The sequence below is a fragment of the Cyrtonyx montezumae genome, unplaced genomic scaffold (genome assembly GCF_038088225.1).
Source record: "Cyrtonyx montezumae isolate F1298 unplaced genomic scaffold, pur_monq_1.0 scaffold_14, whole genome shotgun sequence".
In the NCBI taxonomy this organism is placed as follows: domain Eukaryota; kingdom Metazoa; phylum Chordata; class Aves; order Galliformes; family Odontophoridae; genus Cyrtonyx; species Cyrtonyx montezumae.
Window position 1 is genome coordinate 17,038,677 of NW_027071870.1, and position 16,033 is coordinate 17,054,709.

Here is a 16,033-nt window from a genome sequence, read left to right on the forward strand (position 1 = left end):
ATCAAATTAGAAGCCCAAATCCCCATTATTTTCAGGGAGCATCTCAGCTTGGAAATGAACGGGAAAGTACACAGCAGCGCAGCGTGAATGATCTCCCTGCCTCCTCCCGGCGAGTGCGAAAACCTCATTATGAGCTCACCAACTATTTTGAGTGACACCACCTTTGAGAATCCACCAAAGAGCATCCTGAAACCACTGTTGCATACTCTAGCAAATAAAAGCTTAAGCACTTTAGGATAACTCCTGTTTGTTTTTTGTTTAAAGTCAGAAAGCATGCTGGATACTGCTCCTGTAGTAGCTATCATGAGACACACGCCTTTCCCACAGGGAGGGACTGTGCTGGCCAGAAAGCCATCAGAGAAAACAACTTGCAGGCATCACCAGTCTGTGCTGGATACAAACGGGCCTCTGTAGATTAAATGCTTCATATGCAATTATGCATCTCCTGGGTCATGCAGCCCTGCACTAGTAATTGACAAACAGAATGCTAGTTATGAATATAGCAACACAGCTCAACGGTACAACTTCTAGCAGCAATATGCATCTAAAAATCACCTTTTTAGGCTGATGGATTCCCTGGATGTTTTTGACTCCTTGAGGAGCTGCTGAACGGATCAGAGCCTGCTGCTGTTGGTGCTGCTGCTGCTGCATTCCCTTTGTCAATGTGACCTTCCGCACTGGCTGCTGTTTCGGCTCCAGAGGTTGTTGAGGCCGCTGGGGCTGGCCCTCTGGGTGAAAAAAGCCAGCATCCTCTCCCCCCTGCTGAAATCAACAACACAACACGCAGCTCAATGTCTACGCAGTGCAAACGCCCTGAGAAACCTCTTGTGACATCAGCTCGGTTAGCACAGTGAGCACTCATCAATTTGCCTCTTAAACAAACCAGGGGCAGTTGCAGAAGGGTGCAAGGGCTCAGCCTGGAAATTGTGTTTTACTTTGTTTGGACTCCATTACTGACCACTGTGTTTGATGGCATCTTTTCAAATCCAAATAAGTAAGGTATCTTCATATTCTCTTTCCAAATCATTCTTCCTTCCCAGGTTACATATGAACTACGTTGTGTTATTAATACTATTTCTGTTGTTCTGTTTCTTTCATAGAGATGTACGCATTACAGGAAGCTGTGAAAGCTGGAAGAGCCCAGTCAAACATTCTGCTCATCTTTCTAAGTCCAACCCCTCCGTAGAAAATAGCATTTATTTTGTAGTGTATGTTTATGCTGCCTGTTCCTATAACAGCAACCTCTTAAGTTACCTCCATCCCCCAACACTGTCCATGTTTAGAGAAGTTAGAACAGTTCTTCCCTCCAGGATTGTTTGTTTGGTTTATAACACTCCTATTACAAATATTTACACTCACAAACACTAACAACACCTCAGTCACTCCCTGATCCAATGACCCCTAACTCTTCCCAGTACACCTCTAATTGCAGTGCACATGCAGCACAAATAAAAGGTGAAAGCACAATTTGCTTGCGCTGCCTCTGCTTGTGCAGCTCAGCTTTCTCTACAAACAGAAGGTTAATTCACAGAATCATAGACCATCTCAAGTTGGAATGGACCTACCGGGATCACTGAGCCCAACCCCTGGCTCCACAGAGCACCACCCAAAATCAGACCATATGTCTGAGAGTGTTGTGCAGAAACTCTTTAGCTTGTGTCTAGTCCAGCAAATCAGGGAAGCCACTGAAAAACACCCCATGGAACAACAGACAGCAGAAGCAGTACCTTGTTTGAGCTGACTACAGATCAGGTACTTCTGCATCCATAAAGTCCTTTGAATTATCACATGCTTTCTGCATGGTTTCAACAGCAGAATTTACACTTAAGCTGGACTCCAACTTCAGAACTTCAATCTGCTAGTATTAGCAAACTCTGTATTTATTTCTTTTTTAAACCAGCTCGCTGCATTTTAAGTCTTAACTAGGAGCAAACTAGCCACTGATCCAAGCACTCAGCTGCTAAAACAGCTGGAAGGCCCAGAGCACCTCCAGCCCAGGGATGTGCCCAAGACACCAAGGGAGCCAGGCAGTGGAAATTCATCAACCCGCAATCACACACCAGTGTAACAGCAAGTGTCAAGTCAAATAAACACAGCCTATGCCTAAGCCTCAGGTAAACCTTCAAAAGCTCTCAAATGGAAGGCATATCTGAAGAAAAAAGCCCAATTACTAAGGCATCTTTATTTATGTAGTTTATTTTCCTTCCCTTAAATATTGATGAGTCATAAGTCTTTCTGCATCTGTGCTATGTCACTAACCAGAGAGCATCAAATGAACCAGCACTGTTTTTTGCAGATAAGGAGACAAAATACAAAGCTGCGAAGGGAACACCTTCATGGTTCAAGTGAGATTATCTTGAGTGGAAATATACATCGTGACACTTCCACCAGGATTACACAAAAGCAAAAGGAACACCTACTGAGGACTGCTTGTTACTATATCTCCCAACTGCCACTGAAGAGAAGTAGCCCAGTAAGGTGTTATCTGGGATATCCTCATGTTCTCAAGCTCAATAGTATGCAATTCAATGCCCTAAACCACATGCATGCTCTGTATTATCGAGCATATGCAGGCAGCAACTTCTCAAGAACTTAAATCTCAGACAAATCAAATCCCCCAAAAGTGGCCTCATCACTGCCTTACACCATCCACACTTCAAAAGCACAATCTGTCACGGGGAGTCCTGAAGCTCTTCCTACTTAAAGGGCTTTCTTCCACAGTATCCACAGTGAGAAAACAATAGAAAACTGCAACTTTTCTCTGCTTCTCATCAAACTCACTTTCTGTTGCTAAAATGAACGGCTCCATTTTAAATATGGCTTCACATAAAATTCTGTACATAAGCCTTTGAGGTCACTAGGAAGAAATTATAAAGCTCTTCCTTAAGAGTCTTTCTTCAATTGCAGCTGAAAAAATAAAAAAATTAAAAAAAGCAAGAGCCCTTCTACTCTCCTGAAAACCCAAACATAAGCACACAAACAAAAACCTGAGCAAGAAACCAGTACTGAACACTAAAACGAAGAGGATTTAAAATCAGCGTAAGCCTTATGCTCTGGTCACATAATTTCCTTTATCCAACCTTACAGCAGCTGGAAGATTAGGAAACTAAAAAGAACCAAAAATTCTAGGAGGAATTTAATCCAAAGAATTGAGAGTTCAAATCTCATCTATGCTAAATGCCTGCTGTGCAAACCAATCATCAATACTTGCAACCGTGACTCTCCAAACCCAAAAATGATTCCAGCACATATGAACAGTGCGCAAGTGAAGCCCTCAGGTACAAAACACATCATACATGCTCATTATGGAGACTTCAAAAGCAAACAATCACTTCCCATAAAAGCTAGGATGGCCAACAACCACCCAATGTTTAACTAGAAAGCTCAATTTTCACCAAATAAAACTGTATGAACTAGAGCAGGAAACACACAATCACAAAACAAACGCATAAACATGCAATATGGGTTGGCATTCATGAGAAATACGGTGGGATATGCTTCCTGCTGGGGTTTCTAATGGGTCAAGACCCAACCCCAGGCTGAAACCCAGCCTGTGGGCTTCAAGTGGGAACACACTGCGCCTGCAAAATTCTCTGGGATGACAACCCAGAAGGTGGAAGCATCTGTGGACTTTTTGTAAGTTAATACATCTCAGAAACATGAAAACCTGTAAAAAACAGTAGAAGAAATTTGCATGGTGAGAAACAGGGAAGGAGCAAAACCTGTTGGTTCCTGCAATGCAAAAGGAAAAGCCAGCAGCTGAATCAAAATGCGACTTTCTAACCCTGCTCTAAACACACCTGAACACTCTGCTTCTTGAGATGGCTTGAGCTGCCTGACAGCAATACGTTGTTTCACGTACAGCTCTTCTGGCTTCAACTGAAGACAAAATTTGGTTTCTTTCGTAAATGGAAAACAAAATAAATCCAACAAGCAAAAACCAAAACCAGGGCTCCTAGATCAGTACGCGTTTAACAAGCGAGACAACAAAGTCTCGGGTCACGAATTTTAACCAATTAAAAGAATTGCTGCTAAAGATGTCCAGCAGTGTCAAAATCAAAATGAGTAATATCTACATCATATTAAATTAAAACGTGGCACTTGTTATCATCCATTATCATCCTTTAAACTTCTTATAAGCGAGATAATTGCTGGCTTCTTCAGGAATGCAAATGAAGAGCTAAGTCTTAAGCAAAACACCCATAAAGAGCTTTATCATCTGGTCTTAAAGCCACAAATCCTCTGAACATTACTTACAGCCACACATTCATATGAGAATATTAACACTCTGGTGGAAGATTGGCATGACTGTAAGTAGGACTGCTGCTGTGCTGACTCCTGACTTTCACTAGGGAGGCAGAAAATAAGCAGGCAAATTAAAACATACAGCAAAGCTCCAGGTAGGAGAAGCAAGATGGAATTGCAGAAGCAACCCAAAAGGACATCTGAATCACAGAGGCCAGGCTGCTGACATCTCTGCATAAAACAGTTCAGATCCAAATAATCTGAAATCAACTTTTTCTTCAGGACTTAATTTCTGTAATGCTATTTTTTTTCATTAGCTTACATCACCCCTCCCCCCACACTTAAACACACAGGAACAGAGTGAGATGTTTTGTCGTGTCAAAGTACGTTTTTATCTTTATTTTGTTCCAAGAACCTTTTGGGATATACTGGACAACTCTCCATCTTTCAAAGTTGCATCTAGCCATCACTGTGGCCTGCTTCGTACAGCCTGAAAGTGATAAAGCAAGGTGGAATACTTCTCAGTTCACCACAGTCCTATGTTAGGACCTGAGACTGATGACTGTCTTCAATTTTATAACACAAACTTCCTCTGAAGTCCTCTACAGATAAGTGAATTTCATTCTCTGTCTGCAAGTCAATGAAGGAAAAATGTTTCTCAGTTATTCCCTACTGCGTATAATTAAACAAAACCCAAAAGATCAAAGCAAAAAATAAAATAAAATCTGATCTACACAGTATTTTTCAAACTTGACTGTGAAAGAATCTGCACCACTTAATCTGAAACCGGAGACTAACAAAAAAGAGAAATGATGTCATTCACAAAGACCCTGAGTTTCAGAAGCGATTCCCTGATACTGATCAAGTCTGCTTTCCAATATTGACATGCTCTCACTTGTCAGCGTTGTGCATTAGGAAACATAAAGACCATTCTGTCAAATATGAGACCACAAATTCTAAGAGCAGAAGCGTATGATACCGCCTGAATTAGCTGAAGCTCTGCACTCTATCATAATCACGATGACAGTTTTGTTATGAAGATGAAGTTTATTTGCCACCAACATTAGCAGGACAAATTTATTTATAACAAATGCTTTAAAATGTACTGATAAAAATGCCTATTGATACTGTCAGAGCTCCCTGCAATTTGACAGATCAAATCTTATTTTCATTCTTAAACCCCATGAAGGAATGGTATCACCAACTCGCATTCTGTAGTGAGCAAATTGATTAATCCCCCTCTATAGAAATCTCAACTCTTGATTACACCTATCAGACGTTAAGCAGCATTATTCTAGAGTGACAACACTTGACAAATTCCCAAACCATTTTTCTCTGCCTTTGTGGCCCTGCTAGCTTGTATTAACCCTGATGAAAAATTAATTTTCCTTATCTTCTGCTAAACCCCAAAATCCAAATCCGCCAAACTGGCAACTCTTTCTGTAAAGGTATTATGAAAACCTCTAAAAGATTAATTGCATGTCTTCAGGTGACATTAAATTAATTTCTGTACTCGTGACAGACATTTGATACTCCGTACTGAGAGGACAGATAACATTGTCAGGATACACAGAAGGATAGTGGTGCAGTGTCCCAGGGCAGCCTCTTATGAATTCTCCTTTCGATAAGGCCATACTTCACTGTCACTGGCACTGTTAGAGATCTTGCAGCCCATAGACCTCACTGCACAGGTTTCTATTAACGACGACAATGCTGTGTCTATCCATGTAATCTTTATAAAGCTAATTCAAAATCACCCAGTAGTAAAAGGGATGCGCATGCTGGATAAAGCACTTCAAGGAAATAAACCGCAGATTTGTGTAAAAATAACCCAGAAAAGCAAAACATTTTCCTCTTTTCTTACATTTACAATAAATCAAAGTCTCTCCAACAAGATGAAGGTTTGAATCTTGCAGGAAAAACTCAATTCAAAAAATATCTTGCAATCGATTTCCTTTCGGAGAGGAGAAACTCCTCATCTGCTACCAGTTTGAGTCAATATTTCCAGAAACGAGTACTTCTGCAGTATCACAGCAGTTAAGAGGAAAAAATATCTGCTACGTTACTGAACTCATCTTCACTCCAAGGACAGGAGCAGTTTTACTGTTCTTTCATCAGCTGCATAGATTTTCGTATGTAAACTTTTTCCTTTGTCTGTGTTACCACCATTGGCTCTAGTCAGACATCTGCAGAGGCAGCTGTGATCCCAAGGTAAAACAGTAAAGCTAAATTACACAAAGCGAGGAAGACATGTCCTCCAATATACGTGAATATTTTTTCATCACAATAATCAGAAACATAGGTTAAAGGCAAAACCCTAATAATTATCTGCTTCTCAAACTGGTGCTCCAAATGGCTACAAAGCAGGCAGCAGACAGGCAGGGACTGGAGAATAGGAAGCTCAATCTCTTGCCAAACACCCCACAAACCAGTGACATGAACAAGCACTGTTTCCAAACAGCTGAAGATCTGTTTTCAATCTGTCAAACACCAACGAGAAACACCTGGTGACCCTTTTTAAAGGCCTTCCAAGACCTTTCAAAGTCTTCCTTTAAATATAAGAACAGCAGTACTCTAAAAGAAAATGATGAAAAAAGCAAACAAAAAAGCTCCTCCTCTCTGGTCAGGCTGCAATACACTACTCAATTAATACATAACTCGTGATTAATGACTAGTTTAAGATGCACTAAAGGTATGGGCTTGACTTAGAGTACAGGAAGAAATAAGCCACATGAGACTACAGACCCAGCAGAGCTACCAACACATGCCTGAAAAATGACACTTCTGGTGTTGACCAGTGAGCTGTGCTTATTTTTCCCAGCCATAAACTCTGGTATGGGGCAAACTTACTTCAAACGTAAGAAATCAGATTAAGTAATAAATACATAAAATCCAGAAGTTCTTCCCCTCCCACGATACAAAATAAAAAGGCAGTTAAGCTGCTTCAATGACCATCTTCCATGCCTAACGGCGTATGGAAAAGTCACAGCAGCAGAAAATGCTTCAAGAAAAAGCTAATTCCATTTAATCCCATGTACTAACAGACTTCTTACCTTTCTGTATTTCCTCATATGCTGAGAGAACTAAGGCATGGAGAACTGCTCAAAAGGCATCAGAGAACCCCAGCTGTGCTACACTGGTTTCTCCAGCAGCCAAACATAGCTGATCAGATGCTACATCGTGACAACATGTCCTTCTAGCACAAAAAAACACCAGTCTGTTATGAGAAATATAGATACTATGTCAAAGCTACAGCAAAACCCAGGTTTTGGGCTGGGAATTTGTTTAAGCACCACCTTCATTTTTATGCTTCCAACCACAAATTACAGCACTACAACACAGATATCAAAAAACAAAATTTCACATGTCCCAGTTCAGCTGATGGTACCACATCCAGGATAGTTTACAGTAAAAACTGGATATGCAGAGACATCATCCACAGAAAACGCTTCTGTTTTATAATCCTGATGACCCAAAAGCTGCCCAAAGCTCCTGAAAGAGCCTTTTCCACCTGGACACGAAGCATCACACTGCAATGGGAGCTTCCCTCCTTTCTAGTTCCTCCAGTTTCCGTTCCTTGAAGCTTAAAACTAAAGGCAACATGAATCCTCGCCACGCACAGCCCAGGGTTTCTTGCATGGTCCTGGCAGGGACAAACTACATTACCTCCACTTTCAGCTGCTACTGGAATGCTCCCAACTCAGAGCCATCTCTGCATTAAAGGCCTATTCCAAGCTGCCAAATCAGAATTGACATTTAACAAAGGCATTTTTTACTTCAACTATTAAATTTAAAACGCATAAATTCACATTTCCCCCATCCCCCTCCTTGAATTCACAGATAGCATTCAACTAATTTTCATTTAAAAAAAAAATACAGTTTGATCTCTTCATGTTATGTACTTCAACAGTGTTAGTTGCTTTTAATAAATTCCCATCAGGAAACTGGGAAACTAGATACTCCATAACACCAACATCATACCAATACGAACTCCACATCATCTCACTTACAATGGCAGAAAAACTCTCCTCTGAGACTGACAAGAGCGACAAGCAATACCACATGCCTCGCTTTCAGGGTACTCAGGAGGATGCAGCTCTTCCTCAACATACAATTTGAAAGTCTCCTGAGGAAAAGGAGAAGCTTGTTCTCCAGTTTACAATAGGAAATATTTTATTGCATTTTGGTTCCAAGTTACTCACAGCTATACTAAATTCAGTGTAGCTATGATTTCTTTCTTCCGAGGGTTTTATTAAAAACCTTTAAAAAGTACTGTCTGCACCTAGTCTGGCCGTTACCCCAAGCCCCTCAAGTTGCCCACATTACATCTATAAAGAACTACTCCCAAGTCACGATGCATTCTGCCTCCACAGGGATAGTTCTCATTGGATACCCAGGAGGATGGTTGGTTTGCTTAGAAATGTTCCACAAAAATACCGTCTGATTCATAACAGAAATACCCACAGGGCTCCCTGATTTATTTTCTTCCTCCCTCCCCCACCCCAATATTTGGAGGTAGAAATAAGAAATCCACATCCATTTGTAAAATATGAGTGCTAACTCACAGCTTGTGGCTGGCAGAGTCCTTTTTCAACAGGATTTAAATTAGCAGTGTTTCAGCAGCCTTGACCATTCTGACAGACTCTGAACAAACACAATAGCTGGATGTTAAGCTATCTACAGCTTCTCCAGTTTGCTTCTTGTACAGTTAACAGAATTAATAATGCCAAATGGTATTGCAGCTGAGATACTTTACAGATGGTACAGTTAGAAAGATTATCGTGATGGATAGAGACGACCAAAACAAAGGGAAATGCTCGCCCGGGTCCTAGGCTCATGGCAGGAAGGACTCAAGGAGCAGTCTCCAGAAAAGAGATCCTTCCCCAGTGGGGGTCAGCCCTTAAATGAGGTCTGGGAGAGGTGGAGCCAGACTCCACCCCTTCCAGTCACACAGGTGCATTGCCTTCACCTGTGCTCCTGCAGCTGACTCAGTGCTCGTCTTGGGTGATCTATCAGTGGTTCAGGCCATGACTACCCAGACCTCCTTCAAATAATGGGATGTGAACAAACTGCCAGGCCACTGTGTAGCTTATTAAATTAACACTGATGTCAGTTATTTCTAACAAATTTAGATGAAAGGCGCTATAGAGATTTCAAGTCAAAAGGTTTTTAATTAAACTTGAACATAATACACATGCAAGCAAAAACAAATACAAACATTCAAGCAAAGTTGGTTGATAGGGTTACATTATCAAACAGGAATCATTTAAATCAGTGTCTTTTTCCATATTCAGAACTCCACATTCACTTGCTTTCCCTTCTTGGTTACTTCATGTAAGAATGAAGTTGTTTATCTTCCATCATGATTTTCTCTTTTCGTTTTACAATCCAAGGACAATTTTGCAACAGACTTCTCAAAGAAAACTTGCTAATACTTTCTTCAAGCTTTTCAGATGAAGAATCTCAGGTTTTCAGAAATTAAGATCACTAATAAGATATGGCATTTAATCCAATGGGGAACACTGAGACTTCTATGTTGTTTACATATATATAAAAAGCCCATTGTGCAGTTTTCCACAAAGATTGACGCATTCTTGGTGCAGCGTAAGAAATCAGCATTTTCAGGCCTTTGGTACAGACATATATCACTTTGTGCATGGCAGATCATTTTCTGGCTAGAGAAAATACACCCAACAACAACATAAGATGAATGAAAGATACAGACATTCAAAGATTTTATTATGATTTCCCACAGAACTTCAAACTAAATAAAAAGTATGTTCAGCACTCCATTTATAAAATCAAGGTACAAACCTGTTCTTCCAGGAATAAAGGCATTTACGGTATATTAACTTAATGCAGTTGCACTTCATACCAGAACTATTTACTGACAGAGTGGTTGCAGAGCCCAGAGGAAACCACTACCAAAAGCACAAGTGTTAGAAAATGTGACCTATCAAAAGGATCTGACTGCTCAAAAATACTTAAGAGATCTTCAAAAAAGAGAACAGGTCACAAAAAAGGAAATAACTTCTGTCTCTTGACAGAAGTATCTATGACAAAACTGTAGCAAAGAAAAACAAAAAGCAAAACCAACCAACCAAACAAAAAAACTGGTTTGATCACTACAGTAATCTAAAAGTACACATTAAACATTGAAGTAGATGGCAGAAGAAATCTCCATAAATGAGAACTCAGAAAAAAGGTTGGACAAATCTGTCAGGAATGCTTCACAGTTCATCCTTCCTCAAGGCAGAACAAACTATTTATCTGGTCCTTTTGCTGCTGTTTTTCTGTAACTGGTTTATTTGGGCTTCACTTCCTGACAAACAACAGTCTATAAGCTCACAGTTTATTCTTAAGCAGATATTTAACACTGAGTTAAGGCTCCTTCTCAAACCAAGCAAATCCCAGCCTTTTTCTGAGTAAAATATGCTAGTGTGAACCATAGAATGGCTTGGGTTGGAAGGGATCTCAAAACACCATCTAGCTCTAAGCCCCCTGCCATGGGCAGGGTTAGTCATCAATAAATCAGACAGCAGACCAGGCTGCTCAGGGCCCAATCCAACACAGCCTTGTGCACCTTGGGAGATGGAGCATCCAAAACCTTTCTGGGCAGCCTGTGCCAGCACCTCACCATCCCTCAATGAAAGGAGCTGTCCAATCCCTAATCTAATCTGCCCCTCTTTCAGTTTTTTGGTTTTTTTTTAAAGGTTCCCCTTGTCCTAATACTATCAACCCACGTAAAAAGTTTATTTCCCTCTTGTGTATAAGCTCCCTGTAAGTACTCGAAAGCTGCAATGAGGTCTTCCCAGAACCTTCACTTTTCCAGGTTCAACAAGACATAGTCCGTTATCCTGTCTTTGGAGCACAGGTGCTCCAGCCTTCTGATCATATTCATGGCCCTCCTCTAGTCCTGTTTCAAAAGCTCCACATCTTTCCTGTGCTGTGAGCCTCAGCAGGGCAGAGTAGAAAGGAATAATCCCCTCCCTTACCCTGCTGCTACCCCTCCTGTTGATGCAGCCCAGGATCCTGTTGGCATTCCGGGCTGCAAGCGCACACTGCTGGCTCACGTCCATCTTTTCATCCACCAGGACACCCAAGAGCTTCTCCATAGGGCTGCTCTCAATGACTTCTTCTCCCAGGCTGTATACATACTTCAGACAGCCCCAACCCAAGTGCAACATGTTGCACTTGGCCTTGAAGAAACTCACACAGGACCACAAAGAATCAGCAAATATGCTGTACTCCGATTTCTGGAAAGGATGCTTCTGAAGACAAGAGTCTTCTTGGGCCTCAATTTAAAACAAAAACAAACCCGAAGTATTGATCTTCTAGAGATCTGCCACTGCTTCGTTCTTCCGAGAGCATAATATTGAAACGGAAAACTAATCACTCTACTGCATAAATTCCTACATAAATTACAGGTGTACTGGAAAGGGATGGACATACAGTTATTTTGTCTTGGGGGAAAAAGGCAATTTGTTAAAAATAAATAAATAAAGCACACACCTAACATGCATCATCTTGACATGCAAACTTGCTGTGACATACAAAAAATACTGAATAATTTTCTACTTCTCCTTTCTCTAGAATAATAAGTCATAAATGAAGGCTTCTTCTACATCAGATAAACTGAACAAATTCTTTATTGGAATTTAATTAGTAATTCTTACCGTCCTGTTAAAATACTTAAGAAGTAAAATCCTCTCAAGAGAGAATATTGTAGAAACAGATGAAAGGCTATTTTACCTTCTTAAACAGTAAGGATTACCTTTATCTGAAAGGTCAGAGATCCTCAATAGTACTGCAACATCCAGCAATACAGATACAGTTTGAAGCTTAGATTGTGAAATATGCCGCCCTCGAGAAAATAAACCTTTCTCTTCTGACATTTGTACACCATAAATCTCACCAAAATACTAAGTACATCTCTTTAAATATTACATAGTCACCAACAGCACACCACCATTTGATCCTGTTCTACACGTGGTCCTGCTGAATGCAAGGGACCAGTACTTGCCACCACCTTGTGTTTTAGGTTAATTTGGTCTAGATGAGTTTGTAACAGGACTGGCCTCAAAGCAATCAAGCTCTTCAGCTGATAGCTCTACTAGCATGCTGCATTGTGGCTGGCAGGCTGACAGAGAAGGCACCTTCCAACTCTTCACCAACACGAATCAAGAGCTTCAAAAAAGAACCTACATGGTGTCTAATCACAAACATCTCACTAGTATATGGGTCTTAAAACATCACTGCACAATAGAGCTCTATAATGGAAAAGAGGTACAAGTCATTAGACTTGAGAACAGCAGGGCTGCTTAACTGCAGGATCAACTCAATGCATATAGAACAGAGACACCAAACATCCCCCTTGGCCAAAGGTAAGGAGTTATATAAAGCACAAATAAATGCTAAGGAGGATGACTAAGGAAAAAAAGATATGACTTCTGTTTCATTTAGGGTTGATGCCAAAGGTGTGAAAATAAAAAGGTGGCAGGGCTAAAAGGGAAACTAAATGTGATGTGATCTTTATGGTAGTCAGAGTCCAAGCAGCATTTAATTCTTCTTTAAAATCCTGTCAAAAGAGACAAGATTGCTCCCCCACACTGCTCTTTTTTTCTTTTTTCCTTATGTGGTCAAAGAAACAAAGTTGTATAGATTCAGCTTGTCACTAAATGATTAAAAATTAATCAACCATCTTGATCAACGTTAAATAGCTAATTGCAATGCCTGCTCCTATTCCTCCACAGTGGGAAGGAAAAATGAAATCTTCCATGACTATATGGAAAAAAAAAAAAAAAAAGAGAGAGAGAAAGACACAAAGAAACTGCTTTACCTTGGTAAAACCTCAGTATTTCAAAGTTAAGGACAGAACAAATCTGCTTGAGTATATGACAAAAGAGAAGCTACACATGCATTTCATGAAGCTTATTGCTCTTGCTTACCAAGAGACTTATCTGAAACAAATCATTTACAGTTTCCTAAAACAGAGTATTAGGATAAAAATTATTTCATTACAAATGAAAGTTTGGGCACCGATAACCTTTTGTTATGAAGAGCTGTATGCAGTGGTGACTGGCATTGTTTTGTTCCACCAAATAATAAAAGTTGTGCATGATTGCTTTATTCAATTATTAATGAACAACAAAGCTGTCATAACTCTTGTAGACCACTGGGATTCCTGCAGACATATCTATATATAATTATTTTTTAGCCCAACAGAAACAATTTCTTTCAACCTCTCATACTTTCTTCTGAGCTTAAGTTACCATGTCTGAGGAATCAGACATCCTCTAAGTCACACTGCTGTCAGCCCTAGTTAGCCAACAATGTCCTTTGCATTAGTAATTTGAAGCAATACATTATTATGCAATTCAAAATTTCAAGCGTATTTAGCTTTTATGAGCTATATAAAAGTAGCTAAGGTTTAGGATTGTGATTTCCTCCATACTTCTATGAACTAAAGCCTAGCCTCCAAGGCTTTATGAAGCCCCTGTTAACACAGGACATTCACTTCATTACAACAGTTGTGTAAGTTCCTCTAATTAACATTCTTCATAATTTAAGAAACACTCTTCGAAAAAATAAAAGGAAAAAGAAAAACCCACCATAAAAGAATAACAATGCAAGAACACCCCAAAAATACAAAAAATAAAAATAAAAATCTGCCCAAACTGCTCCATTGTATCACAGCATTAAATATATCATGTCCTCCTCAACATAAAAACCAAGGACAGAATGAACACTGGCAAACATGTCCCTTCATCTCAGTTTCTCCAGAGCCCTAACAAATTAATTTGTCTCTTCATTAAGACAGAAGAAGTCTGGTCTATGAACTTCCTAACCAAAGCCCCAAACCTTCAGTGTGCACACTGCCATCAAGGCTAGCACTGAGCCATCCACAACACCAGTGCTCAAGGGACACTCTACAAACAACAGAGCCCTCATCAAAAGATAAGGAAATCTAATTTAGATGCAGAAGTGAAACGGTAATGTTTTAAACTCAGCCTCTAGCAGCAAACATCCCCCTCCAACATACTGCTTGAATTCATTTCACAACATGCTTCCCTAGAAAACAAAAACAATTTCCCCTTGAGTACAGAAGTCACGCTGATGCCAGTGCTTGCACTCAACTAAATTATGTGGCTTCAGCTAACGAACAGAGCCTAGCCTTTTAAGTGAACCTTAAAAACAGCCATGCAAGTCCTTTTCCCTGAGCCGTGCTCAGAACTACCAACCTTAAGCTAAATGAGCTAAGTTGATGAGTCTCTCAAACTCAAGTTATAAAGAACTTAAAAGATTGGAGTATTAATTTAGAAAAGATGGTATGAGTGGTAACTGTCTGACAGCAAAGCATTACAGCAAACATACGTTTCTGAATAACTGCTAGTAACTTACAACTCTGAAAATCTAAAATACGGATTATGAAGTCTGACAAATCTGCTACCTCCCCCTTCACCTTAGGCCTATCCTTTATTTTGGACTGACACAGAATGAAACGCACAGAAACAAACCACGACAGCACACACACACAAGATGAGCCGTGGAAACTTACCCCTCCTGACAACTTAATCACCCTGACTTTGCTGCCGACATGGGGCGTATCTCCACTACCACTGTTTGTCCGCTGCATGACAGTTCTTTTCACGCCAGGTTTCATTTCCTGTGGCCGTGCTTGTACGGAAGCCACTCTAGCAGTCTGTGTGGTGGGCAGCGGTGCTGCAGCAGGTTTTGTCTGTAGCACTTTCTGCGATGCCTGAGGCTGACTGGGAGACACTGTTCTGGTCTGCCTCAGCTGTTTCACTGGTTTCATTTGCTGTCCTTGATACTGCATGTTAGCCCCAACCTGTGAGTAGTCTGTGTGTTTGGGCTGAATATTTGGAACTACCATATCTTGCTTTTTAACAAGAAGTCTGTTTTTCACATTTTGCCTGGTCTGTAAGCCAGAATGGGGTATGTAAGGACTGCCATTGGTAGGGTACTCAGAAGAGCTGTCGTCCTGTTGCATGTAGGATTGCTGTGCAGAAGGTTGCTGTTGCTGCTGTTGCTGCTGTGCAAGCCTCTCTAGCAGTTCTCTCTTCCTAGCACCAGCCTGCTGCTGCCGTCTCAACTCCTTTTGTTTCAGAATTTCTTCTCTCAGACGTTTCTGCTCTTCTATCTTCAAACGATACAGTCTGGTCTCTTCATCTTCATCTGGGTACTACAAAGGGAAATGCAAATTAATTTAGAAAATTCTCAGCATAAGCCTAGTTTGGTCAAAATAGCATTAAATTACTGTTTTAGAAGTTGTCATAATGGCCCAGCTCTCTGAAGAGCTTCTGAAATTATCCCTGACACCGAGCTAAAGCTATTAGTAGAGCATATCTGCCACTATGGTTTATTTGTTATTCATTAGACACAAACAGCTTCAATCAGGTTTGAAACTTAGATACACTACTTCCTAGAGAGGAAATAAAATAAAATAAAATAAATGGAGCTTATAATACCAGTTAAGAAATCTTATCAGAATAGCAAAAAATTAAGTCTTACAAATTGGAACTCATTTAGAACTTTCTAAAAGCAATTAAACTAAATTAATATAATTCAAGATATCAAAATATGTTTCAAATGGAAAGTAACAATACGAAGGCAACCCACTGTCACACAGGTTTTATCTTGCTCTTTTCTGACAAAGTAACAAAAGGTAGGGTGGTAAATGACCTGAAAGGCCCTGATTAGAACTATTGATTTTTCTCACAGAATTTTCAGCCTGATCTCAAACTCATTTGTCACACAATAATTGGTT

General features: G+C 40.2%; 1 protein-coding gene across 6 annotated transcripts in view; it reads right to left on the reverse strand.

Moving 5' to 3' along the window:
• The window catches only part of RBM33 (RNA binding motif protein 33), an 86,677-nt gene that overhangs the window by 8,528 nt on the left and 62,116 nt on the right, over positions 1-16,033 (reverse strand). For 3 of the 6 annotated variants that reach the window (XM_065731546.1, XM_065731547.1, XM_065731544.1), the window contains 2 exons: positions 14,804-15,448; positions 556-762 (listed from right to left, as the gene is read on the reverse strand). In XM_065731546.1, the coding sequence (XP_065587618.1) occupies positions 556-762; positions 14,804-15,448 (852 nt within the window). Of the gene's footprint in view, positions 1-555; positions 763-9,396; positions 9,921-14,803; positions 15,449-16,033 lie in introns of those variants that run through there. The other 3 variants (XM_065731545.1, XM_065731549.1, XM_065731548.1) reach the window with 3 other exon arrangements.